This window comes from Corvus kubaryi, unplaced genomic scaffold, assembly GCF_017639235.1.
Source record: "Corvus kubaryi isolate FWS band 111438036 unplaced genomic scaffold, C.kubaryi_AGA036_p1.0 37357, whole genome shotgun sequence".
In the NCBI taxonomy this organism is placed as follows: domain Eukaryota; kingdom Metazoa; phylum Chordata; class Aves; order Passeriformes; family Corvidae; genus Corvus; species Corvus kubaryi.
The window spans coordinates 16,495,274-16,522,815 of record NW_024581117.1 but is presented as its reverse complement, the minus strand read 5'-3'; the positions used below and the strand labels follow the sequence as shown (position 1 = coordinate 16,522,815).

The window sequence follows — 27,542 nt, the reverse complement described above, 5'->3', positions numbered from 1 at the left end:
GAGGGACCAGCTTGGTGGGTGTGGGTTGTAACCCTATTCCTGGCATCACTTTTGGGGGGGGCTTCTTCCCAGCAAGAAATGGCAGCAGTGCCTCCCCTCCCCACTGTGCCACATGCTCCCGGTGCTGCCTACACGTGCAGAAATAATTTCCCAGTTTCTTCTCCTTAAAGCCCAGCCTTTTCAAACCCTCTTTTAATCAGCCTCGAGGGTCAAGGTGATTTCACCCTGACTTTCAAGCGCACTGATCCTGACTGCAAGTATCCAGACTTTGAAGATCCAAGGATTATTTATTCCTCTAATTCCCTCTGCAGTTTATTTGAGAGGTTCACCCAGATTGTGGGTAGCAGCTGGCCAAGGTGCAGCAGGGACTGTCTTTTGGCTGATATGGGATCTTTTTCACTGGAGACTGGACTGAAACATCAATCTAATTTTGCAGAGGTTGCTGAATTACAGTGAGGATGGTAAAATAGCTGTCAGCCTGGCCATCCTGGCCTGGGTGGGCAGTGGGATGGTGGAAGGGGAACCAGGATGCTCTGGGATTCAGGTGGTGGTGGAATATGGAGAGACCTATAGGAATATCACTGTACACAGCCTTGCATCTGCTTGTGTATGCCAAGAGCTTAACCCTTGCCCGCAGTCCTGCCTAGTGGGGACAGCTCTCCTGTCAGAGGATCCAGCAGAACAGATCAAAGAGTGATTAAACTACTTTGCACTATTATTTTTTTTCCCAAACATGAGAATTACAAAGTGTTTTCTAACTGGCCAGGAATCCTCCTGTCGTCACCAGGGTCTCATGGAAAAGGGGTTGGATGGGAATGATCAGCCTATAGACAGAGCTGATGTGACTTTCTCATGTCTGAGAGTCCAGACGCAGGACTGGCATCTAATGCACTTCCAAAATCCTGCTCACCCAAGGCAAACCTTTTTTTTTTGGCAGGCAGGTAAAGCCTAATTAATTTCTCATTATCCTCAATCATGATGGTAAAGGTCAGCGAGCAGATTTTTTGCCTGAGCTGGAAAATTTTTATGGCAATTTTGCAAAAAAAAATAGCCTAACATATGGGAACGGGGAAGCAAATTAAATTAGAAACCGACCATAAGCAAAAGTGAAAGTGGCTGGTGGAAGTAGTAATTATACCTGGCTCTTCAGCTCCCTTCCAGGAGGGGAGGTGGCAGTGATGCTGCTCCCATTTCCCTGCAGGGATGGGTGATGCCTTTTCCCGGCTCTCACAGTTTTTTGGGCACAGGGTTAGCATGTGGCTGGTCTGATTTTGCCTTTTGGGCTTGTATATACAGCAGTAGAGAGCTGAGAAGCAACCTGGCCGTCCATCATACCTTCAGTGTTAACACCTAAAGCATTGGTATGATTTGGAGGTGGGGTTTAAAAATTAATTTGGAATTGCTGCTGTCCTGTTCAGCTCCATCCCTCGGGCAGCCACGGCCAGGGATGTACTGCAGCAGCTCTTATTTATACAGCTATCTCCAGCACAAGGTCCTCCCGTGACAGGAACACAATAAAACTAAAAGATTAACCATAACCACATAAAATACGACTGGAGATCTAACTTTATGCTGCCAGCTTACAAAGCTGTTAAGGCTGAGATGACGGAGGAGCACGGTGTAGCTGTGCCATGGCTTTGACTACTTGTCCTGCCTGCATTGGGAATAATTTCCATATCTAACAGGGAAATGCCATTCAGTTGTTATTCCCCCTTCCTTCCCATCAGAGTGTTTTAACTCCAGGAAAATGTACTTTTTCGCTTCACACTTCACAAGGAGTGGGCTCACTGCCTAGTTAAAAAAGAAATCCAGATTGAGACCTCACAGTTCAAGCCCCTCGTGCCAACAGGCTGGTCAGTGCCAGGGCTCCCATTGCTGCAAAGGGTGTTCCTGCTGCTTTTCCTGTGGCCAGAGCCCTGTGAAAGCCCTCCCTCCCCGGCTGCAGTGACGGGTTGGAGATGCTCAGCCACTGAGGTCAGGACTCTGTTTGAAGGACAGATAATTAATCCAGCAAAGTAATCCACAGCTCCTTTTTGGCAGATTTATGGAGATAGCCTCTGTACTGGGGACTCTGCCTCATCATCTTTCATTTCCCAGGCAAAGCGAGTGACTTGTTGTATAACACGACCTGTTCTAGATAAGGCTTTTCATTTAGGGGAACTCTCTGGGCTAACAGAGATTGATTTTCCCGGCGGAAATCAGGAGGGCCCTGGCGTTTTGGGCAGGATCAGCCCTGCAGACGGCAGTGTGTTTTCACATTTGCTGCTGCTGCATATCGCCTGGGGCATGGGGAATCCTCTGGCTCTTTAAGGGAAGGATTTTTCGCGTGAATTAAATGGCAATTTAATTAATAGGCGGGAGGAGACTTTGGCCCGCAAGCTTTTACTACGAAAACATATTGACTCACATGTTGCTGGCTAGCAGTAAACTTTGGGCTTCATTTATTTCCAGGATAGTCAGGAGACTTGGAGTCTACAGGCAGGAGTATGTGAAGGTGACCTGTGCTGCTTGGGCAGGCACGGAAGGGTTAACCCAGGGGAAAGGGTCCCAAATGTCAGTCTCTGACTGCCTGACACATTTCAGGTGCAGTGATGGATGGGCAATGGGAGATTGCACAAGGGCAATCCATACGTCCTTCCTGGGGCTTGGAAAGTCCTTCAGGAGAGAGGGGAGTGAGCTTTCTTTCAGTCAGAGAGCTGGTCCTTAGGGCTATTCACAAATCCTTAGGGTTGGGGGTTCCCTCCCCCTCCAAGTGGATTGTTTTATGGGACTGATGCAGTTTCTAGCAAAGCCTCTCTTCCTTAAGGTGGTCCATCCTGAAGGAAACATGAATTAAAAAACATTATTTGCACAATGTTATAGAAGTGTGACTTACAAAAGTGCAAGGGAAGCTGAAAAGAATTGTTCTCCATCTCCTGGATTTCCTGCTAAAGAATAAAATGTCATATATATAAATATTTTTTTCTGTATTAAAAAAAAAAGAAAATATACATATGAGTAAAAATCAGTGCAGTAGCTCAGAACATGTTTCCCATGCTCTTAACAGAGCCAGTGTGCCCCACTGCCTTCCTTATGAAAGCGCAGCATGAATCCTTGAGGAAAGGTCAAGTGGCCAAAGAGGTCTCCATGCCCTCAGCTGCTGACATTGCCCTGCGTAGCTTGACCTGACTTAATAAAGAAGGCAGAGCAAAGCAACCACTTCCCTAAAACCCTTAAACTAGGCATCAGGTAGAACCCTTGGAAGTGGGGACCTGCTCATTTTACTATTCCCTACATCGCGCCAGCTTTTCCCCACATTCGACTCGCTCGGTGAGCTACCGGGGTCTTAAAGCTCTCATAAATTACACCTGCTGGGAGGGCCTTCCAGTGTGATTTAAAGGCAGCCATCATAGCAGAACATTTCTGTAGGAGGACACACTGATGGGTGGAAAAGTGCTTTGCGCCACGTTATCCATCAAAAGCTGTTTTTCCCACCCTGCCAATGCAAGAGGATGAGACAGCACAAAGCAAAGATGGTGGCTGCGGTCACAGCCCCTCTTTCCTTGGCTCAGTTGCTCCCCATCTTTCTCCACGCTGTTAATGATGTTTTGTTGTCACATTGGCATCTGGCTTCGGCTCCCTGGCAATCCAGGAATCATTGGAAAGAGATATGATTGGGATAATGGTTTGCATGGCAGGTGGTCCCCCAGCAAATGGCCCTTGGTAATTAAAACTATACATTCCCTTTTATGTGTAAATAGGAAAAAAAAGCATATTTTCTGTTTAATTTCTGAGACTTTCTATTTAACTTGTGGTATTTAATGTGTATTCAAGGCTGAGCAACCTGGTCTAGTGGAAGGTGTCCCTGCCTGTGGCAGGGGCTTGGAATGAGATGATCTTTAAGATCCTTTCCAACCCAAACCAGTCTGGGATTCAATGTTGACAACCGGTGGAGAAAGATGAACCAGGACCACCTCTGTTCATGTTGTGGCTATAAAAAGCAACTGGTTCTGAGATGATTTTCAATGAAGGAATTTCAGAAAGCTGTGGAGCCTGGAGATGTGAGGTTTACATCAAAAAGCCCATTTTAGATGATGTGGGGGAATGATGGTTGTGGTCCAAGACTCAGCATCCTTTTGTGTGAAGAATTACACTCAGAGCAGAAACTCTGTGGGCTCTGTTCTCTCTGGTACTTGGCCACAGCTCCCAGGAAATTTGGGAGGGAGAAGATTGCACCTTGGGTGATAAATATCTCCTTTTATTTCCTTGTACTGTACATTCCATTCTAAAAAAGGGAACTATGCAAGCATGTGATCTGGAAGATCAGGAGTTCTGCTGGTTGTGCTAGAATGGACAAATCCTTTGGGAAAGATACTAAAAAGGCCTGTTTGCAGAGCAGGCATGTGAGAAGGAGCACTGGCACACAGCTTTGGGCTCGGATCTGTTACCCCTAAGAGCTGCGTCTTCCCAGAAGAGCAGCAAACCAAAGTCCCGAGCAGGAGAAAGGGGCACTGTTTCACTGTTCTATACAGCAACTCGATTTCCCGGAAAGCTCAGACTCTAATAACCCCTTTTCCTTTGGAAATGACTTGTTGCCTTTGAATTTAAGCACAGGGCAAGGTCCCTGCCCTGGCAGTGCTTCCCTGCCTGTGGCCAGGGGGCAGAAACTCAAGGTGAAGAGCAGCAGGGTGCTCACGGCAGCTGATGGACTATTCATACGCTAATAACTGTGTCTGTTGCTGACTCCATGAACCACATCCAACAGCATCTATTTCGGTGCCGAGGAGCCCTGACGGAGCACATTTCGATTAATAAATTATCCGGAGCAAGGTGTGTGATGGGTTCCCCTTTCACATCTCATGAAAGTCACCCACTCCAAGTTCAGTGGCGGCTTCCCAACATGAGCAGCCCTTCCTGCAGAGGGGGTGGGAAAATTATCCTGCCCAGGGAAAGCAGCTTGCCCTGACTGACAGGTAGCTCTTCACTAGAGCAGGACAGTAGCTGCATCTCTCCCTCCGAACAATTTGAACATGCTCAAAGGCTAAAGGGGTAGGGAGGAAGGAGGAGATATTGATGTCTTCTTTATTTTTCCCCCTTTTTTTTTTCCTTTTTCTTCCCCCCCTTCTCTGGGTTTGAGCCAGTACTTTTAATGGCCTTTTTAAACTGAGAGCTTGGCTGAGGGCAATTAAACATTATGGCTCTCATCTATAAAACCCCTCGTTATAGCAGTGTTTCTCCAAAATGACGCCTATGCCACCATCCGTTCCTCAATGAGCCTGGAAAAACATTCAGAATGGGCTTCTGTGATCCATCCCATTGCTCCCAACCCAGCATCCCGTCAGTCCCTGCCTTCTCGGCTGCAGTGTATGCAGGAGCTGCTGCTGTCCCTGTACCTGCGCATGGACAGGTGGATGGGAAACTTTTCCTTCTACTTGACCCATGTCACAACAAAAAGCTGGGTTTGTAGGCCCTGAGCAAGCCTGGTCCTTGCCGGGTGGGAGCAACAGGTCTGTCAGAAGTGGATTCATACTGCTGTCCCAAAGGTCTCAATTTTTTTGTTGTTGTCATTCTCCCCTTCACTCTGTCTTTTTGATATTTAAAACATTTGTCCTTTGTTTTCCTTCTCTCTGCTCTTCTTCGCATTTTGCTGCCCAGCCTTTCCCTTCCTGTCCTTTAATTTCTGCCAGGTCCCTGTGTGTCCCTCTGGTCTCTCCAGAAAGACACAATTGGCTAATTTCCCCCCACCTTATTTTTTTTCCCCTTGTTCTCAGGAAAGTGAAGGCATGTGAAGATGATTAGAGAGATTTTGCAAGGAAAATGTCTCGGGAAATGGGCATTAGGATCACTGGTCAGAGCAGTGAGGAAGTGGTGGTTGGAGAGGTATTGTAGAGGAAATCATGAAAGGCCTCTGGGGGATAAGTTTGGAGACACCTCTTTCCTTAAATTTGCAAATTCACAAAGTCAGGAATTCTCTGCTAGCAGAAAGGAAGCCCCAGTGGGCATAGGATGAGTATCTGATGCTGTTGGGGAGGCTGAGATAAAGAAAAGCCTCTGGTGTGCAGCCTGGGAGGCCTTTGGGTCCCCAGTTTAGTTGCTCATCCTTCAAAAAGTGACTGTGGTCAAATATGAAATGCATAACCATTTTTAGGACACGGAACACAGTGCTGTGTTCGGTCAAATTCCTGTCCTATTGACCTAATTCCACTAAATTCCATTGTTCCTGCATTTTATTACACTTTATATTAGGGGGAGGTGACCCCGAGGTGTAAACTTGACCGTGGCACCCTGGTATCCTGGAGCATTTAAATGCCTCACAGCACAGTCCAATCCATCTTGTGGAGTGCCCTTCAGAGCTGGGATCGGAAGAAGCTTCCTAAGGAGTCAGCCATAAATTACAGTGCAGGAGTGGGAAGTCAGGATGGAAAGAGGGGAATTGTCCAAGGGAGGAAACTGGAGATCTTCATGTACAGTGGCAAAAGATTAGGAAAAAAACCAACAAGGCTGCTTCTAATATTTTAAGTAGCCTGGCATCAGCTCATTAAGCTGGTGAGAGGTCAGTGGGGCATTTTGGATGGAGAGAAGAGAGGACCAAGGACAGGAATGGGAGGAATTTGGTCCAGGAGGAAGATAGAATGGCTCAGTAATGGGGAGAAAGGTATTAAGGCAGTTAGGGCTCTGGGAGAGAGAGGAGAGGCCAGGTGGCTCCTGGGGTGGGAGGGAGGGAATGGCCAGACCTGGAGACTTTGGCCATCCTGAGAAAGGTGCAGCTGTGATCAAACAGAGGTTGGAAGGGAATGAGGTGGATGCTGAGTGATGGGAAACAACTTTCTGCGGCAGAAGATCTGTCTTGCAGCTCCCTTCCAGGGAAATGACAAATGCTGTGTGTGTTTCGTTCATGCTGAGATGTATCGAGAAGACAGGATTTATTTTTTACTTCCTTTTGACTGGGATGACTGGAATGTACCTGCAGGGTTTCCTGGCTCCTGTCTGGGTCTGGATCAGGGGTTTCTGCATGCCTTGAGATGCTGAGGGGAGCTGTGTGGGTGACCATATGCCAGGATATAACCTCCTTGGTCATCACTAATTCAGCAGACTGCTCTGGTTTTGTGTCAGGCTGGTGTCAGGCTGGTGTCAGGTGTCCCAGGCTCCACACACCAATTGCTTGCTTTTGTCTGGCTCACAGGGAGAGCACCTGGAGTTGTCACAAGTGCATTCCCAGAGGAGGACATTGTCCTTTTAGTATCTGCTGGCCATGAGACTCGAGTGTTGTCTTAATCCTCTCTGGGTGTCCAATTCCAGAGGAGAATTCAAGCTGGGGATGGGATGGTCCATGGAGGCAGCCCAGCCCTCTGTGGCATCCTGGCTGGTTGCTTGTATGTAGGGACAGGGGCCAAATTTGGTTCCAGTAGAGGAAAACCAGGCAGCTGCACAAGGTCAACGTATCTGGCAAGAGCATAAAAGCAGGGCAAGAGCCTGCACTACTTTGCTGATACTTTCCCTGGCTTCAAATACATCCAGCTAAGAAATTCCTGAGCTTTTTGAGGCTTCTCTATTACTTGATAGAATTTTTTTCTTTCTTTAAGCTCTTCAGCCTCTCCTTGAATACATGTGGACTTGTATCCCCCTCAGCACCCTCTGGCAAGAGGTCCCACAGCTAAACCACCACCTGTAATGTGGAGAATTCCTTTTGAGCTTGGTTCATCTGTGCTTCCCTGTGATTATCCTGGACTGGTGTCCCTTAACTCCTGTATTTTAGGAGACAGGCCATGCCCACCCTGGGAACACAGTACCCTGCGAATGCAGGTGGTCACTCAGAGGGAAGCAGCTGGATTTGGTCCTGCTTTCAGCTTTGCTGTTGCACGTTTTAATAACTAAACCCCTTTGAAATTCTTCAGCTGCTTTCAGCATTGGCAACTTTTGACTGTGGAGGAAGAGCCCCATTTTGAGCCCTAAGCCGGGGCAGATGAGAGGAGGAGAGGAGTGTTAGAGCATGACATTTTAAAGCACATTGGAATGGTATGCCAGGTTCCCAGAGCCCAGTGCAGCCTGTGCCCAGCTTGGAGCTCATGTCCTCCTGCTTCTCTCCCTCTGTTAACCCCAGCACTTCTTGGGATCAGCTGTGCTAGCTGCTTGCGCTCACATTCCTGTTATTTTTCTCAGGTAACACCAACAGCATCTTTGCACTGGACTACATCAGCGGAGCCTTAACCCTGAATGGGCCCCTGGACCGTGAAAATCCCTTCTACAGTGCTGGATTCATCCTCACAGTGAAGGTGAGCCCTCCTCCAGCCAGGAAGCACATTGACAGAGCAGGATGCAGAGGGCATCCTGCCTGGGGACAGCCCCTTCCAGGTAGCGCTGCAAACCTGGGATATGTTGTTCTTTTGGGCATGCAGAGCCATGATGTGCTGGCCAAGGCAAGTGAGATGTTAAGCACAGCTGTCTTGTCTGGTGGCCCAAAACATCATTCACTCAATATGGATGTATAAGGGCATTTTTGGTGTCCTGCCTGTGGCCGCGTCTTCTGGCAGCATGCAGATACCCCGAGGTTGCATATAGCACCAGACACATATTCAGGCACCTGAATTGTGCCTGCTTTTGCCTGTTTCCCCTCTTTCTCCCCACCAAAACCCTGGATAAACATGACATTTTGTCTCGTCAGCAGGCAGTGGTGTAACAGGGCATCATCTGTGCCTGCCCAGCGCGGGGAGGGAGTGATGCTGGAAGTTGCCTTCTCAAGAAAAGGCACTGGAGCGTGGCTTTCCAGCCCCACCAGCCCCACCTGAGAGTGGCTCCCTGGCTCTGCTCACAGCCCTGTAATTAAAATCAATACTAAGCTGGGCAGCTGGTTGGAAACACATTTAGAAGTATAGATTCTGCTGGGCCAGGGTAGGGAAAAATCAGCGGTGTAGGAAGGGTCATTGATTGTGAGGGAGGCAGCCAGCACACCGCCTTCTTGTTTTGGCAAGTGTCATGCTTTTTGGAGGGGTGCAAAGAGACAAGAAATCACCCCTCTAGGTCCCAGACACAGTTCATACCATGGGGCTTTGTGTGTGAGGAAGAGATCCTCACCCATCCGTGGTATCTTTTCATTCAGGTTTTGTAGTTTCAAAAATCAAGACAGGGAGGATTGTCTGATTTTAATAGGGACAAAAATATCTGTTTAATCTTGGAAAGGTTTGTGAGCCTGAAAACTTGCCCGTTTTCCTCCCTGCATGATAATGAAGTTCCAACCATATTCTGTTGATCTGATAGATTTCTATGTCCTATCCCCACAAACTTCGCATCCTCCCGCAAATGCCAGCTCTCTGTGTCCCGCATCCCCAGGACCCAGAATGTTCTCTGCTGCTCTCATCCTGGAGCACACAGTGAAAATACAGCTGGATTGCTCCTCGCTGGGATCAGCCTGTTCTGCTGTTGTGTGCAGAAGCAGTGAATAGCAATGAGCCGTGTGGGTCGTGATAGCGTTGCTTTTCCATGCCCACAGCAAAGCAAGATTATCCAAAGGACAAGAGGAGGGACTCAGCTTGAAAAGGCTGTTCCATGAGTCTTGCTTCTCTGGCATTAAAATCTGCACTCTTTCCTTTTGGGAAGGCAGAACTAAAGTCCTTCTTGAGACAGAGGTGTGATGTGGACTCATGACTCAGCTCTGTATTTAGACACATGTTGCCAAACCTATTTTAAGGTCTAAATCTTCTTTCCCTCTGGTGCCCTAGTTTTCCATCCCTATGTTTTTTAGCATCCTGTGTGGTTCACTGTCAGCTCCCATCCCCAGGGATGGCTGAGGAGAGATCATTGAGCCTTCCTTTGTTTTGCGGACTGTCCCCTGCATCTCACAAGGGATATTTATTTTTGTTTAAATGCTTGTGGCAGAGAAAACTCCTACTTGTTCTTCTGTGACTCCGGATCCTGCCAACCTGTGGCGTGATAGAGGCAAGTGAGAACTTGGCCACAGCCATCCCAAGGGAAATGTTAAACCCCTGGGAAGTTTTGTGAGAGTATTGTGGGACCAAAGCATGGGTGATGGGAGAGCTGGGCCAACATCTCTGTGTGTTAATGGGACAATGGCAGAGCCAGCTGGGCACTCTTCCATGGCAAAGTGGAGGAAGAGAAAGCTGCAAGTGTCTCTCACCACACCATGCACCATACACACTTTCTTTTACATTTATTCTTTCTGAAAAATAAAGGCTCCCCTGTTTTCTCTCCTTTCAGGGGACAGAGCTGAACGATGACCGCACTCCCTCCAACGCCAGTGTCACCACCACCTTCAACATCCTGGTCATTGATGTCAACGACAATGCTCCTGAGTTCAACAGCTCTGAGTACAGTGTGGCCATCCCAGAGCTGGCCCAGGTGGGCTTTGCCCTTCCCCTCTTCATCCAGGTGCAGGACAAGGATGAGGTGAGGTATCCTGTCCCTCCTTTGCGGGCTAGCACTGGTTTGGTTTTGGGCTGTGCAGGGGAGAAGTCGCCGAGGAACCTGTGATGAAGTGCATGGTTCTGTCCCAACATCCACTTTTTCAGTTCTTACCGCTGCCATTGCTCTGTTTGCTTGTGTACCCCAAGTCCAGTTTCCCTCCCCAGGGTGCAGGCATGGCACAAGCTCTAATGCAGCCAGGACTATACAGCCCCTGAGAGCCAGAAAATAGGATTGTCTGGGAGGCTGATCCCCGCCTGCTTCTGAGGGCTCTTGTCAGGCAGTGCATTGCCAGTCTGGTTTAGCAAAGGAGTTTTTCTTCTGGGCCCCCAGGGGACCTGCCAGGGACAGGGAAGACAGGAGCCCCAAGCTCTCTGCCCCGGCTGCTGAGGGAGAGGTGCTGCTGCTGTCACAGAGAAGGTAAGGGATGCCCATCAGCATGGGGAGGACTGGGATACCAGTTCATCACTGCAAACAAGCCAGGAGCATTGCAGGCTTGTTCCTCCCACGTGTCAGTGGAGCTCCTATTTGTCACGCGCCAATCCGTGCCATGTTAGGGATTGCAGCCTGTTTTCCAGCCTTGGGCTCCCAGCCTTCAATTACTCTGATTATTTGACTTGTGCAGTTCACGTCTGGCTGCTCCTGTGTGCTGGTCCCCCCCCAGCCCTGCCATGCTGCCGGGTGTCTGCTCCAAACCAGTGCTGACACCTCATGGTGAGCTGTCCAAAATCCCTTGGAAAGGCTCTGCCTGCAGGCTCCTGCTGTTCCCATTCTTCTTCAGGCTGAGCAGGAGATGAGGGGAGAGGATTTGTCAGAATAAATGGCATCGTAGAATGGTTTGGGTTGGAAAGGACCTGAAAGATCATCTCGTTCCAACCCCCCTGCCACAGGCAGGGACACCTTCCATCAGACCAGGTGGTTCAGAGCTCCATCCAGCATCATGGCAAAACATCATCAGGGTGTTTTCCTGATGCTTCAGGTAATGGGAAACAAAACATCCTCCCCTGGCCCCCAAAATCCCAGTGGGTCAGTTAAAATGTGCATCTTTTCAGATGCCTTTTGTGACTCAGAAGATATACTTGCTGTTTCCTAGCCCGGGGTGGAGTTCACCCCGTCTCATCAAGCCACCCAGAAATCCCATTTTTTTTCATCTGAAGTGATTATGACACAGAACTAATAATCTACTGGTGACATGATGTCACCATACAGGAGTTATGAGTTCAGCCTGAAGAGGTGCAGATGAGCTATTAAGCAGATAAAGAGACTGTTTTTTCTTGAAAATGTCAATTGCTAATAAAGAAGATATGAATATGACAGATGCTTAGGATAGTTTCTGAATAGAGATGCTGTCATGCTTTATGAGAGATGTCAGCAGATCCATTCTTGAAGGGCATTGTAACACTTCTGTTTGTGCCACCAGGATGAAGGATCTGTCATTATTTCTGGTTAAAAGCTCATTTTATTGGAGTGACTCCCATTCAAGAATTCACTTTTCAGCCTTGCTAATTTTAAAATGGGAGAATAAAAAATAGCCTTGCCTTCCACATCGCACCAGCAAAAAATAGATGCTGTTCTTTTGATGTATTTCTTTAACTTCCTGAGATTTCCCCAAAAGAATTGGCTGAGATTTTTAAAACTGCTGAGAGAGGATCTCTTGTGCTGAGGGAGTCTGAAGGAGTTTTACTGTACACGTCTTCAGAGACCATCATATTAGCACAGATTGCTTTGACCATGGCATTATTTTCACTGATAAGAAGCAGAGGAGAGCTGATTCTTGGAATATCTGGAGAGAGAAAAGTTACAAGCAATTGGTTACTTTTTTTCTGCATTATCCTGCAATGGATCTTCCTTATTTCCTCTCATGGATGCTTGCAACTGGGTTAACCATCAAGGTAGCACTTTGGGGGGAAAAATGGGGAGAAGATGCCCGGGTTGTGAAAAAGATGTGTGTGAGATAGAAGTAGGACTGCACCTACAGCCAGCACTGCTTCCCAGAGAAGTATTTCTAGAACTCTGAAGACCCATCAACTTTCAGTGAAAAAACTAAAGAAAGGTTAGATAGTTGCCTGACAGTGATATTTTGGATGCTCAAGTACCCCGTGAGAGCTGTGAGGGTTTTACAAACCATCTGGATTTGAGGTAGCTGAGGTGGCACCGGGCTCTCTCATCTTTCCGTGGATGCAGGGGTGGGAGGATGTCTTGGCAAGGACCTAGGTCTTCAGGCAGGGATGTGACTGAGGACGTGGCTGACAGAAGCTTTTCTGGCAGCACTAGCTTCATGCTGGAGATGACACGACTCATTTGTGTAAGGGGCAGAGGGAAACAAGAAGAGAATTATGCACATCTCCAGGGAAAGCAAAGAGAGAAATAAATGAGAGCAGATGGGTTGAGACATGGGAGATCAAAACTGGAGTCTTTGGGAAGATCACTTTGCTCGAGTTTGTCTCCTGCCTCCCAACTTATGTCATGAAGTGCTGAGAGAGTCCCTTGGCAGATTGGGTTCTTTCCTGAGCCAAGCCCCCCAGCCTTGTTCTGGCCCCTCCAGAAAATTCAGGCACTGCTCCTTCAGCGCTCCAGCTTGTTGAGGTCCTGCTTGGATGGAGTAGCCCACGCCTGGACCTTACTCCATGCAGGAGTCCTGTGGCGCTGGGTGGTTTTGGGGAGCCTTCCTGTCACTGTGCCTTTGTAGAGCTGGGCCTTTAAAACACACCGTGTGGGCTGCCAAGGCTGTTAAACAGGGTTTTTCATAATAAGGCCCACACAGCCTTTTTTAACTGTGGGGTTTTTGGTCTTTCTTTCTTCTGGTGTGTTTTGCACAAACTGAAATGATGGCTTTTGGAAGGAGTCAGATTAAACAATTCAGCAAAGCACTTAAAAATGCATTTCCGAGGCACACAAGACCACACTGAAAGCCTGTGCTTGGATTTCCCTCTGTGTTGTAAGTGCCTTTCTGCAGCTTGGCTGGCATTAATCTCTCAGACAAGGTACCCAAGTGAGTGTCTCCAAGGAGAAGCCCTTCCTTGGAGTCTAGCCCCTGCAAACTCCCAGCTTCCATCCCCCAGATGTGGCCATGGTCTTGCTCCAGGAGGAGCTGGCTGGGGGTGCAAGGTGGAATGGGGAGCTTCTCAAGAGGGATGCAACCGGGTTGAGCTGAGGTGGCCCCACATGTGGATTTGGGGTGCAGCCAAGAGGTGTTCAACCAGGTGTGCTGGTTTTCCTTTCTGCATTCTCTAGGACTTAGTGGAAGAGAAAAAAGCATTAATTGCTGTGCAGCTGAGTTCCTCTCCCTGCCAGATAGAGAGCAGACCCTTGAACAGCTTTCCCAAGCCATTCAAGAGCTGTTTATGAAAATCCATTGAAGTTCCCCAGTGTTTAGACTGAGCCTACACTCAACTGGTCACCCCCGGGCTGTGGTTGGGTTCTCCTCTCATTCACATTGTGGTAGTTCAGCAGGGAGGAATAAATCCTGTGTATGAGGCAGAAGATTAAAGCATTGACTTACCTGCTTTTACAGCAAGGTTTGTTTCCAGGTTGAGAACTGGAGCCCTGAGCTGTGGAACAGGTTGGTGATAATTCAGAGGGCTCATCTGCTCCTGGGCTGGCTGATTTGGGGGACATGGATGTCCTTTTTGGATATGCTGGTGTTCTATACCTGGTGGCTTGGTCACAGGGAGAAGGCAAGGGTTTGGCCATCCAGGAAAAGGGGCAGGGTATCCTTCCGGTCATCCTCCATTTCCTGTGGCTCCAAGATCCATGGATGCATGTTAAGGGAAGCAGCAGCCTGCTCTCCCAGGGCATGCTAGGGAAACCAGCTCTCTCACCATGACTTCCACTTCATTTTCCTCGACACAGTTGAGTGAAGAGGAAGAAAAGGGCAGAGGCTGTCTGAAGCACCACTATGATGGCCTGACATTTCAAAATCATTTTGAAACAATTCTCTAAAATAAGCATATTGAGGAAGGTAAATGGGGAATTTAAAACAAGGAAAATCTGGGCCATGGGAATACGCTCTCTTTGTTGCACAGAGCTTCACCAGTGACCCCCATCAGGATATCCTGTGTGCCCATGCATGTGCAGGTGGCAATATATGAATCATCCAGGGCATATATATGCATATGACAGGCACAAGCACTATAAATATGATCTACATGGCAAGAAACTGTAAAGGGGAATTGACGGCGCACAAGTATTCTCTCCCAAAAGTGCCAGCTGCCAGTCGGGCTGAATTAGATTTCACAGGGGTTTTTGCAATACATGGAATTCACCAGCAAATTACCCTTAAAGAGGGAAAATCAATCATTTGGAGCAGAGATAAGCTGAAGGCGAGGCAGCCTCGGATTGATCCCGTCTGTGCAGGCGTGTGTGGAATTCAGCAGATAACCTGGGGAGAGCGGGGAAGGAGAAAACTCCTCCAGGAGGGAGGGAATGGGCAAGGACTGACACTTAGGATGGACAAAAAGATGGGAGAATAGGGCTGCTGGCATGGGGAGGAGGATCAGAAGGGTCGGGGAGCATTTTGCTCCAGGCATCCTGCATTGCCCGCCAGCCCAGTGAGTTCCTTAGGGATGCAGGGGACAAGCGCCAGTGCCCAGTGAGCCCTCAAAAGGGTTACTGGCACTGGGTGGGAGAGGGGTGCTGGGAGTCCAAGCTGGCTGGGCCGTGGGAGAGAGGCAGGCAACACCCAGAGGGCTGTTCTAAGTTAAATGCTTTGAAATGGGCATAGGGAATAACCCCCTTCATGTCTTGTCTTCTCAAAGCAGGGATTAAGCTTTATTTGTGTGTGACTCACTAGAACCAGGTGTAAGTTATCCAAGCCCAACAAAAAGGCACTAATTGCTCTCAAAAAAACACCAATTTCTTCTTCCCCCTTCCTTCATCTCCACTCCTGAACTCTCACCTCTTTCCTTTCTTTGTAGACTTCCCAGAATGAGGAATATTAAAACCTCCATAGCTTGTTGTAGGTAATAGCCCATGCCTAGAAAGTGACTGGGAGGAAAGCTGGGGTTGCACTGGATTTTGTGCTTCAGGAAGGCAGGGAAAGCAAATTGCACCGAGGGACCCAAAGGCAGACCTGTACTGAGGCAGCGTGAAAAGAACAAAACTGAGGATTCCCAGGCTGCTTTTTCCAAATCTAGTTCACTTTGTGCTGAAAATGACTGCAGGAAATCAACCTACCCACGCACCTCAGGGAATAGTGTGGTTGAGGAAGGGTTGTCTGCTTGTCTAGGGATTTGGATTATATTTTTTTAATTTGTTTTCTTCTGTAGCCCTTGGTAAGTGATGCTAAATATTTGCTATGACTGCTGGAAGGTGGAATAATTCCTGAAACATTTCCGGGTGTGCTCCCATGAAGAAGGGGCTGGGTGGGAGCAGAAGTGATGGATGAAGCCAGCAGGTGAAAGTGGGTGAAAAAGCAGCAATAAAAATGATGATCCATCCTCAGTCTCAGCTGAAACAGCTGATGTGGCTGCCTCAGCCTCCTGATGGGAGAAGGAGTTTCCTGATTCTTGGTGAGCTCTGCCATGCGAGTGTGCATTGCAAGCTGGGAGAGCAGATTTTTGGGCATGATTCACAGCAGGTGCATGAGTGCGTCCAACCCGAAGCTTCAGACCTCTGCAGTGATACCTGTACCCACCTGCTGGCAACTCACACCTGAGCTTTTGCCCTTACCTGCCAGTCCCACCTGTGCCTAGGGTTCTCCCCCTGGAATTTCAGAGGGATATCAGGCACATGGGGCTGGCAAACGGGCCTGTCACAAATTGTCCAAAAATGCCGCGTGATCAGCCAGTGGTGGCTTTTTTGGAAGCAGGGTATGGGTGTGCGGTTGATGTGGCAGCGGGGCCGCAGCGCAGCTCTGATTACACGCTCCGAGGAATACACACGTGGAGAACAAAGCTGTAATTATGCCCAACTGCAGCTCCAATTGTCTTTTAGCTGAATTGACATGAAATTTCTGTTGGTTGCGGCACTGGCTGAGAGATTTGATTGCCGGGAAGGAGGCAGCAGGCAGCAGCCTCGAGCCACAGCGAGGGCGAGCTCCGAGTGCTGGCGTGGGATGAGAGGAGCTGGAAAATGTGTGGCTGCATCCCAGCATTAGGCAATAGCAAACTTCCCTCCAATACCTGTTTTTTATGGATCGGTTTGTTTTGGAAGGAGACAGGTTTATTATTGTAAGGTTGCTGAGCTTTGGCAGGCTGCTCCTTAATTTGTGGCTCTAAAGGAAGGCAAAGGACTCAGGTTTTTTGCAGTGGCAGGGAAAAAACTCGAGCTGGGAGGTCAGGGGATGGAGAGGGGAATGAGCACGTAAAGCAGGTCGCTGATAACATCCTCATCCTCATCCTTGGCACTGCAAGGAAATGATGCTTGGCTGTGATCACTGCACACCAGGACCTTTGAGAGCCCGGAGATGCAGCTTGTTTTTCCTCTTCCCAATCACATTTCAAATCCATTGTTTGCTCTGGGTGGCAAGAGCAGGTAGGGAGGGGTGAGGGAAATGTAAGCAGCTCCCTGTGGCTTCCTCTGGAGTGGGGGGTCCTTGCTGTGAGCTGGGCTTAGCCAGGCCCTTCTGCTGGGCAGCTGATAACAATTTAAATATTCAGATTTGCTTTCAGGCATCTGCAGGGGGCTCGCAAGCTCCGGGAACCAGGAGCAAGGAAAGCAGCATGGGGGCCGAGGCAAAAAAATAAATAACTGAATAAATATATAAATGGCAGCTCGCAGCAGCCCTCCCGAGAGGCAGCTGTATCCCCCTTCTCCAGACCTCACATGGGGAGACTAAGGCACTTGAGGGGCTGCTAATTAGGGATAGTGGGTATCTGGAGCTGATCTCCTTCCCCAGCTAGAGGGGAATTAATCCACCTGACTCTCTTCCTGCAAATACTTGGATTTCTTTTGATGTTTCAACTTTTATCTCATGCCTCCAACAAACTCGCTCTTCTCTGGCTTCCAAGAAAATCCCTCGCATCTCGCTGCCACAAAAGGTGCTTTCGTGTACTGCAGGGACGGCACAGGCCCTGGGAGAGATCCTGAGGGCTCGGCAGCAGAGACAGGCAGAAATTCCTCAATGAAGCAGCTTTTTGTCACTAGTGGAAAATGGTCATTTGTTGTAAATCAACATCCTTGAGAATAGGGTACAAAACAGCTTGGGAAGTAATGCTTCCTTCTGCCATTCTCTGTATCCTCTGCTCCCTCCCTCCCAGGGGTGTGTCTGAGGTGTCGGGGGCATCCCTCACTTCCTAGTTTGGCACTAAAACAGCTCGTGGAAGGTGCCAGTCTACCCTGAGATGCTCCCACCATCCACCAGCAGAGCACTGCTGGGCTCTTGAGACACTGGGTGCCCTTGTGTGGTTCTGTGGGTACCCTTGAGGCTTGCTCCTGCTTCGGGGCTCCACTGGGAGATGCTCAGTGTGTCCTCAGCTCCACCAATTGCATGGAGGTGTGCGAGGAGAAGGGCAAGGCAGAGATTCTGCTCATGTCACCCACTCTCAGCGGTCACACTTAGGCAGCTTTTGCTATTAGCGCCCCTTCGTGCATTTAATTGGCCACTTTTTCTGATAGGAGGGAGGTCATCCAGGGAAAATTGGAAATTCATCTCTGGCAGCTTCTGAGCTTGCTTTTCGTGTGCTCTGCTGGGCCGTGCTCTGGCAAGAGGGCCGTGATCAGGGCACGGCTCTGAAAGTTACCGGTGTGTTGGTGGCCTTGCTGCTTTGCAAGAGGAGGAGCTTGGAAGAGGAGGAGTTTTTCCAGTTCCCAGTTTGAGCTGCCTTACTGGAAAGAGCCTTCTGCATGAGAGAGGCACCCACGCTGTGCCCCCCCCGAGGCAGTGAAATCCCAGTGTGTGACACCCTGTGTGGTGTGTGAACTTTCAACCAGCAAAAGGGACTTCTCCTCTGTGTGCCGTGCGGGGTCATCCCTGGGATGATCCTCTCATGTGCATGTGGATTTTGTATAAAACCCCAGCCTAGCTCTTTCTCTTCCCAGGGACCCAACAGTGTTTTTGAGGTTTACCTGGTGGGCAACAACTCCAACCACTTCATCATCTCGCCGACCTCCATCCAGGGGAAGGCAGACATCCGTGTCCGCGTGGCAGTGCCGCTGGACTTCGAGACCATTCCTCGCTATGAATTTTCGGTAAGGTTGCACCCCTGGGCTCTGTGGGACGGCCATGGTTTTCAGTGTGACCTAGGAGTGACCATTAACCATCTTCCTCTCTCTCGTCCAGTGTTTGAAGAGGGCCTAGGAGAAAGATGGGGTCAAATTTTTCAGCCAGGCCTGTTGAAATAGGACAAGGGGGGATGGCTTTTGATGGTTGATTTAAATTAGGTGTAAGGAAGAAGGTTTTTTCCATGGGGGTGGTGAAACGCTGGAACAGCATAACCCATATGGTTACCTCTATGGTTACCCATAGAGGCAGTGGATGTCCCATTGCTGGAAATACTCAGGGTCAAGTTGGATGGGGCTCTGAGCAACGTGGTCTAGTGGAAGATGTCCCTGCCCATGGCAGGGGGTTGGAATAGCTGGCCGTTAAAGGTCCCTCCCAACCCAAGCCATTCTATGATAATCCCCGCTATGAAACAGCAGAACACTACAAAACAGCCAAAAAATGGGAAATTATAAAAAAGAAGGAGGTGGGGAAGAGATCTGCTCTGCACTTTCTCTTTCCAACATCCAAAGGCTCAGCTGCAAGAGCTTAAGCAGAGAAGGGCCATAAAAGCTTCACAGAGCATAAAACTTCGTTGTAAGAGCACCTATCAGGTGCCAAAACCCTCCGCATCCTCCTGCTCCAGCTTTGTTGGTGGTTTGTCTTGAGCTGGCTCAGCTGGTGAGGGAGCTGAGGAGAGCCTTGTTTTCTCCACTAAAGAAGGATAGGCAACTCTCCCAAGCTTCCCAGTGTCTCCAACCCTCCCCTTGCCTTCCCGTTTTGCTCAGCTCTTCGCAAATGAGAGCATCCCGGACCACGTCGGCTTTGCACGGGTGAAAATCAACCTCATCAACGAGAACGACAACCGGCCCGTGTTCAGCAAGGTCCTCTACAATGTCAGCCTCTTCGAGAACGCCACCGTGGGCACCACTGTCCTCCAGGTCCACGTGAGTAGGAGCATCCCAGCTCCCTTTGCTGAGTCCTTGGCACATGTGTTGGCTCTGTGGTGTCCCTCACCAAGCGGTAGCCTGGGAAGGGAGCATTAGGAGATGCTGGTGGTGGGGTGTAGCATTCTCACGGGCTTTTGGAGCAGATGCCTTGACCTTTCCTGTTCTCTGGGAGATGTGCATGTGTTTCCTACCTTATCAGGAATTCAAAGAGAGTCCTGCACTGCATTTCATCTGCAGATACTGATCCCAGTGGTCACAGTCCCCCTGGTGTGGCTTTTCTCACTGCTCTCTTTGGAAGCATCATCTTCCTCAACCAAACCGAGGTCGGTCAAGCCATTAAAAGGGCGAAGGATGGAAAAGGAGGGGAATGGCTCTGTTTAGCAGAGCATGGTATTACATGGCTGGCAGCCGAACAGAGGCAGGCAGAGGTGGTGGTGATAGCAGGGGGCGTTTCCATAGGGCTCGTTTCCTCCTCTGTGGGTTGGTTGGAATCCTCATGGAGAAGACACATTTCCTGGTGCATGAGAGCGATGTCAGTGCCAGTGTGGGGCGGAGCAAGAACCACAACAAAACCCTGTGCTGAAATACGATTGGAATAGCCATCAAAGCCCCTTTGGGATGGGGAACATCACAGCAGGGAGCACCAAACCCCCGCTACACTTTGGGTGTGTCACTACCACTACCATTAGTCATCAATGAGTTTGCTTGGCTCCCTCTCCAATGAATTTCCTCCAGCTGCCCTCCTGCCCCCTCCTTGTCCCCCTGCTCTCCCGAGGCACAGCCCCTAGTCTCCCATCTGTGCAGGAATGCCCACTCAGAGGATAAAAGCCTGGACAAAGGAGTTGGGTGTATGTGCCTATGTGTAAGTGTGTTTACTTTACAAACAGATGGTGTGAAACTGTATAGAGCCCCCGAGCTGTTCCCATCTGACAGTTATTAATATTTCAAGCAGATGCTTAGCTAGTCAGGCCGTCAGACACTAAACAATGAGATTGTTACTGCATCTCCTCTTTCCCCAACTTCCAGCTATGCCAGCATTTCAGAGCGAACGCAAAATGCCAGGAGTTGAATCTTCTATGATAAATCAGAATGGATGCAATTAGCACTGAAATCCAAATTGCCCTCCCAGCTGATCCCAAACTTTTAACAACCCTCATAAAGTACCAGCTCCTCCTGCTGCGGCCGCTTGCCTTTGAGCTGCAGCCCTCTGGTCGCTGCCCATCTGCGCCATGTCTCTCCACCTGTCCCACATGCTGCAGAAAAAAAGCCTGGTTTCCTTGCTAATAAATTCCTCCTTTCCTTTTCTTCCTTCTTTTCCACTTGCTCGAGAAGTCTTCCTGGATGTTGACGCATAGGCATTAGGGATGGGGTTTTGGAGAAAGCCTGGCCAGCCACATGGCATGCCCACTTCTTTGATGGCTGCTAGATGACATCCTCATGAAAGGAGACTTCTGCTGGCTGCCCTTTTTGTGCTTCTTTGCGCAAATAAGTGCACGTTTGGAGAGACAGTGGGGTTCAGGGTGCTAAGGATAACTCAGGTGGCTTGTGGGATTGGGATGAACAGGGGAGTGCGTGGGCTGGGTGAGTGGTTGCTGAAGGGTGGCAGGAGGCTTCGTGCCAGCTGCTGCTGGAGATGGCCAGGCACAGCTGGCAGGACAGAGCAGTGCCTGCAGCACCTTCCTGGCAGGAAGACAAGCAGCTAAAACCACGGGAGCTGAGGCAAGGGGAGGTCGCTGATCTTTTGCCTAGCCCAATGTTCTGGGGAAGGAGGACAAGTTGCTCCCAACAGCCCAAAAGTCCCTGGGCTGTTTGCCCAACTTCCAGTGAGTGCATCCTGGCTGTCCCCCCTTGGCTGTGCCTGATGGGGTGTGTGTAGGCGAGGGGAAAAGCTCTCCTCAATGCCACCCTCTCCAGGCTGCCCTCAGCTTGGCCAGCTGAAATGGAAAGGCAAAAGGAAGGAGCAAGTAGACTTCATTTGCAGTGACAAATGGCCATTTGTTTCTACAGCATTTCAGCTCCTAATGTCAGTGACAGCAGAGAAGCATTGCCTGTTACACGTATAAATCAACTGTAAAACAACCCCAAGTGCAGGCACCCAGCGGGGACCCAGAGCTGCTGCCTGCTCTCCACTCCCTGCCTCTTTCCCTTTGCCCAGGGATGCGTGGGCTCGGATCCGTGGATTCCTGGTCAAACCTCAGCCTCTTCCCTCGCATGGCACAACCTTGTTCACCCTCTAAGATTTTGTTTGCTCTCTGCTTAGCATTCCCTCCATCTCCCTATCCATCCATCTGTCTGTTTAATTCTGTCCCTGAAAGGCATTTATTGTTTAGACTCAGGTGGTCATTTGCTTGCACAAGAACATCTGGAGAGTCCAGGCTCTGTAGGAACAGCTCCTGCCCTGTACAGGGGGCCCACAATGTACCCCAGGGCACTCTCCTGCCTCCATGCTCTTGGAACATGAGGACCAACTGAGGGAACTGGGGAGGCTCAGCCTGGAGAAAAGGATGCTCAGGGGGACCTTCTGGCTCTGCACAACTCCCTGACAGGAGGGGGCACCCAGCTGGGGGTTGGGCTCTCTTCTCAGTTAGACAATGACAGGACAAGAGGAAACAGCCTCAAGTTGTGCCAGGGGAGGTTTACATTGGATATTAGGAAAAACTTCTTCAGTGAAAAGGGTGGTCAGGCATTGGAACAGGCTGCCCAGGGAAGTGGTGGGGACACCGTCCTTGGAAGTGTTCAAAAAACACATAGACATGGTGTTTAGGGCCATGGGTGCATGGTGAGCTTGGCAGTGCTGGGTTCATGGTTGGACTTGATGATCTCAGAGGCCTTTTCCGGCCTTAATGATTCCATGATTGTTTATACATGTGATAATTCCCTTAGGCCAGAGATTCCTGCTTTTGCAGAGACCAGTGTGAAAGGCTCCTTACTCCAGCCAAAGTTTCCAGGTCACATAAGTTGTGGTTGTTTGGAGTTATGTGTCCATCGCATGTCCATGATGACTGAACAAGCAGGCTGTCCAGGGCTCTGCAGTTGTTAGAGACCTCTCTCCATGCAAACTTCATTTTTTCCATGCCCCAGACTGCTGTGCCAGGAAAGGCAGGCTGGAAAGGCTTGGAGGTCCCACACAGCAGCAAACAGCTTCTGTGAGGCTGGAGCAAAGCAGGGAGGTGAGCAGAGCTCAGCCTGAAGAGATGGGCCAGTTCTGCCCCAGCTACCAGCAGATATTGAAATACTATTTTTTTTACTGAAACAACTGGCCATGAAGCCTTTTAATAACATAACAGAAAAGGTCAGAGAAAGAATTTCACACTTCTTGAGCAACCAGGCAGCCAGTATAACTTCATGCCTTCCAGGAACGAGGCAGCAAGAACATACACTGCACCCTGAATTAACTGGGGATCTGATACCCCCACCAGGTCCTGCCTGCCTGGTGCCTGGTGGCTTTTGGTGGGTGCTGGCTTTCCTAATAGCGGGAGCAGGCTGAAGGATAGACCCTGCAGAGGTGCGGTGAGGTGTGGTGCCTGCTGTGGCTCGGGGCAGGGGACTCGGGGCTCTGTGGTAGGAAGCTCTGGGGAAGGACCCTGCTAGGGGGGATGAGTGGCTGTGTCCAGCTGTAGCTGTGATCAGAGCCATAGAATGCTTTGGGTTGGCAGGCACCTTAAAGATCATCTAATTCCAGCTCCAGTGCTGTGGGCAGGGACACCTTCTGCTAATCCTCAGGTCCTTGAGTCCAGAGGCAGGAAAACCTGTTACTCTCCATGCTGCTCCAGGCCGCCTCATTGCCAGCAGCTGTAGTGTCACTGCTTCACAAGCCCTCCTTTAGCACCTCAGGTGGAACAGGAGAAGAAAGGGAAGTCTGAGGGCCCCATGCCCAGGGGCTGTGAAGGGGACTGATGCTGGTCTGGCATCAGACATTGTTGCCCAGGTCTCTGCTCCTTCCTCTCCTATGCCTGGAGCGTTTGGAAGCAGTCCCCCGGGCTTGCTCTGGTGGGGCTCCCCTGAGGAGCTCTTCTGTGACACCTTGCCCCACAGAGAGAGCAGGATGGAGCTTTCAGCTGGGAAGCTTTTTTTGGGTGGAAGAAGCTACATAAACATGGCCTTGTTTCTGGGGTCATCAAGACCCAGCCCAGCTTCCAGTGAGCTCCCTCCAACAGGGAGAGGAGGGGGAGTTCAGCCCAGCATCCCTTCCTGTCCCTTGGGTGATGCTTGGCTGGGAAGCTCAGGTGCCAACCTGTGTTCACGCCTGTCACACTGAGTCTGTGCCATCTCAGGCTTCTGCCTCACTGCAAAGCTGCAGGGTGTGACAGCAGAGAGCACAATGTCCCTCCAGACCTGCCTTCCGACACTGCTGCTTTGCCAGCAGCTGCCAAGGGCCTCCAAAAGCCATGCTCCAGTTGCTGATACATGTGCTAGACCTGGAGAATGGGGAAGGGGCCTAAGACAACGCAGCAGGAGGCAGGAATTAAGGGGCGGGAGATCTCCTTAAGCTCCTCGTACACTACAGATCTGCACAGCAAAGTCCTCCTGAAAAGCTCCGATAACCAAAATCATTAAAGCCCAAACAAACCAAGAGTAACTTGTTTTTAACACAACAATGCATTTGATTTGCCTTGAAGGGTCTGGAGAAAAATGGTTCTCCAGGGAAGTGTGGAAAGTAATCCTAGCTCCGTGATCCCTCCTCTCTGCTTTATTTGCCCTGGTCTGGCTTGGCTGCACAGGCTGGGATCAGTGGCTGTGGGCTCATCAACTGGCTGGCAAGCAGCAGTGAGCTGGGGGGTGCTGCCTGCCCCCTTCCTGCTCTCCTGCCCTGGAAAATGGCTGGGATGAAGACAGGGAGACACAGAGGGGCTTGCAGGGAATGAGTTGCCCACTTGCCCTCCTTCAGGCCCCACACAAGCATCTCCCAGCAGGCATTAGCCTCTGCTGTTCCTGATCCTCTCCTGCCAGCTCTTCCTGACTCCAGCCAGATCAGGTATGGATCAGATGAGCCATGCTTTGGAAATCACTTCAACACCTCTCTGGGATGGTTTGTGTAACTATTTGTCCCAAATCCTCTCTGAGTTAATGACTTCCTTCTCTGTGGGATCTCCTCCTCCCACATCCCTGTGAGGTTATGCTCTCTGCCTTGTCTTACCCTGAAACACCTCTGAAATGGGGTTGGGTTTCTCCTCACAACAACCACCCTCAAGAAGTCTGAAAGGGATGTGGAGACTTTTCAGAGCTCTAAGTATTCACACACACTATACTTTCGGGCAAGCTGCTAGCGGGCTTTCCAGAGTTATCTTTTGGAGACCCTCAGGAATAGTGTGAGCATCTCCAACAGCCCTCAGATTATAAACTGTGGTGCCTGAATCAACCAACAGGCATTGATTTTGGCACAGGAATGATTTTCTGTATCTTGTGATATGTGGCAAGGCAGGTAAAATAAGCACTGTGTTCCCTTGGGGCTTGATAACCTGAATCTCTAAGGCGATCTTGTGTGTAAAAAACCCCACTATTTTCCCTGTTTTTTAATGAAATCTGGATTAAAATTTTCAGATTATTTGATGGAGGAGGTGAAGAGATGGTCTCCCTGTCTTTTTGGCAAATGCATTAGCCTGTGTATTCTTACATATGTGTGTGGATTCAGTATATATATATACATAAGGGCTCCCACTCCTACGGAGTCCCTTTCTCCTACCCTCCATGGGTTGTCCCCTCCCTGAACATCGTCCCCAACATATCCATTCACCTGGATTCTCATCCTCACCCTCCCTGCCACTGCACTTCCTCAGGAGAAGCCTTGTTAGTAAGAACCTAATGAAGTAAATGCGCTAATTAACCTTCCATTACTCTCCTCATTAAATCAACCTTTAATTTGGTTGGCAAAGTTCCTCTCCTTTACCACCCAGCTGTCAGTTTTCTTCTGCTGCTTCGATCTCTCTTTGGCCTCGTGTCAGGGATGGGAAAATCAATCCCGGCCTGATTTTCTTTCCCCTTCTTTCCAGCCAGCTGTAAACACCAGTCAACAAGAAAGTAATAATGTACTTTCCCCACCCTGGCAAGGAGAGTTGCAGACATCAATAAACAGCTATTTAGGATGCAAATCACTTTCCCAATCAGTCATCAGCCTTTGAGTTTGGGAGGGATGATGCCGTGGTCTGTGGGCTCCCGCATCCCATCACGCTGCTTTGCAGCTAGCCCAGAGCAACTGTGGGATGCCCAGAGAGTTGCATCCCTCTGGGTTTGTCCGACTCCAAGTCCTGAGGAGGGTGGGATGAGGCTTTGCAAGCCTTTGGGGGTTCCTTTGGTTGCCTTCAGCATTCACCCCACCCTACATCCTGCCATCCCCTTGGCCAAGGGCACTCACTATCCCCCAACAGCTGTGGAGCTGTCACTGTCTGTTGTTTCTCGGGGATCTCCAAAGCTTTTCCTTCCCATTTTTCTTGGAGAAGAAATGAACACAGAGGGGCAGAAGCAGTCGGAGATCAAAGGCAGTAGTAGAGGCTGCAGCTCTGAGATGCTGGTGGGTGAGGGACCCAGCCTGAGCTGTGTTTCTCTCTCCCATGGTGATGGTGACTACGTGGACCAGCATCAAGGGAAAACCTACACTGCTCCTGATTTTGGGAAGGTTGCATGGAAGAAGGACACAGCCATTGAGGGCAGGGAGCAAGGTAGGGAAGTACCTTGCAAATCAATGGATGGATAGAAAGGCACCAAGGGATCTTCCATGGGGAATCAGTGTGGGATAAACCATCCCCTGTCCCTTTGGTGGCACCTGGGGTGCTCTCCCAGCATTAGGAGCAGAGAATGGTGCAGCCCATCATCTCATGGTGGTCAGCAGGACAGCTTTCCCTGATGCTACCTTGAGGACAGCACAGGACTTCTCAACCTTGTTCAGCTGACTGACCCTCTATATTTTGCTCAGGGGGTTGAGTTTATGTCCTGCTCTGCAGGGAGTTACCCACCCCACTTACTTTAGGAGTAACTTGCACCTCCTCTACCTTCTTGCATGCGTTGGGGAAGTACGGGATGGGGAAACATTGGGAGGACTCCCAGGCCAGCCCCATCCTTTCCATCTGCTTTAAGTGAATGGAAGATGTCTGGGAAAGTCCTTGCTGCAGAGGAGGAATGGACAGGGTGGTGGTAACTGGGGACTACCAGCCAAATGTCTGGGGCAACCTGGGTGTTGCAGAGGCTCACACATGGGGAGAGGATCTAAGAAAGCAGGAGGGCATTCAGAGGGCACTGGTGGGAATATGAAAGCATGGCTCAGCAGCAGCTCATGGAGGCTGGAGAACTCTCAGTTGGACATTTCTGATGTCCTTCAAGCCTGGATTTCGTACCTCCTTCCAGCCCTTCTTCCCACCCGTGGCCCACACAGCTCTCCCTCCCTGTCAGCATCTTAATTGATCTTGTTGGTCTCAATCCCCCCCTCCCCAGTGCTCTGTCTCCAGCTGTGCTTAAGCAGAACAAAATCTCTTCCAATTTCCCTACCGCTTAAAAGAAAATTGAGTCCTTTATCTGCAAGAGGAGAGGAAAACTGCAAACACATGAAACAGTAAAGAGTTAAATAATCAAAGCAGACGATTCCAAATTGCCTGGAAAGTTAAACATGAATGGCTTGGCTTCTTCCTGCATGCTCCTTGGGTTTTTACAAGTATAAAAATATGCTTGCACTCCTTGTTCCCATTAAATATTCTTATCAAGCTAGCTCTGTAAATAAAGGGAAGGGGAGGAGGGAGTTACCAGGCATGATTGACAGATCTGAAGTCCTCATCTTTCTGTCAGGGCCCAGTGCTCTTTGGCTGTGTTTATCTCTTTAATCTAAATATCAATCCGTGAGACCGAAATGGGGTGGAATGGGAATCATGACAGCCCAAGCGCTGTGGAGAGAGAGAGAGACACTTATTGCAGCTTGTGCAGCCGCTCGCTGTCCTGATGGAGCTGTCAGGAAAAATGCAAAGTGAGAGCAGGAGGCAGGAAAACAAAACAAAATCACAGCCTGGCCCCTTCCCCCTGCCCAACCAAAAAAAAAGAAGAAAACCCCAACAATTCAGCCCGCGAGATGGGAA

At 49.7% G+C, this 27,542-nt stretch overlaps 2 protein-coding genes across 13 annotated transcripts in view; one reads left to right on the top strand and one right to left on the bottom strand.

Annotated features, from left to right (window-relative positions):
- Positions 1 to 27,542, top strand: part of CDH23 (cadherin related 23) — a 181,895-nt gene that overhangs the window by 86,549 nt on the left and 67,804 nt on the right. For all 12 annotated transcript variants that reach the window (XM_042033492.1, XM_042033493.1, XM_042033491.1 and 9 more), the window contains 4 exons: positions 8,140 to 8,252; positions 10,192 to 10,380; positions 18,376 to 18,525; positions 19,324 to 19,482. In XM_042033492.1, the coding sequence (XP_041889426.1) occupies positions 8,140 to 8,252; positions 10,192 to 10,380; positions 18,376 to 18,525; positions 19,324 to 19,482 (611 nt within the window). The remainder of the gene's footprint in view (positions 1 to 8,139; positions 8,253 to 10,191; positions 10,381 to 18,375; positions 18,526 to 19,323; positions 19,483 to 27,542) is intronic.
- Positions 10,374 to 27,542, bottom strand: part of CUNH10orf105 (chromosome unknown C10orf105 homolog) — a 42,785-nt gene continuing 25,616 nt past the window's right edge. The window contains exons 3-5 of the transcript XR_006016940.1: positions 27,217 to 27,353; positions 18,403 to 18,630; positions 10,374 to 12,178 (exon numbers count right to left, since the gene is read on the bottom strand). The gene's annotated coding sequence lies outside the window, so the exon portion shown is untranslated. The remainder of the gene's footprint in view (positions 12,179 to 18,402; positions 18,631 to 27,216; positions 27,354 to 27,542) is intronic.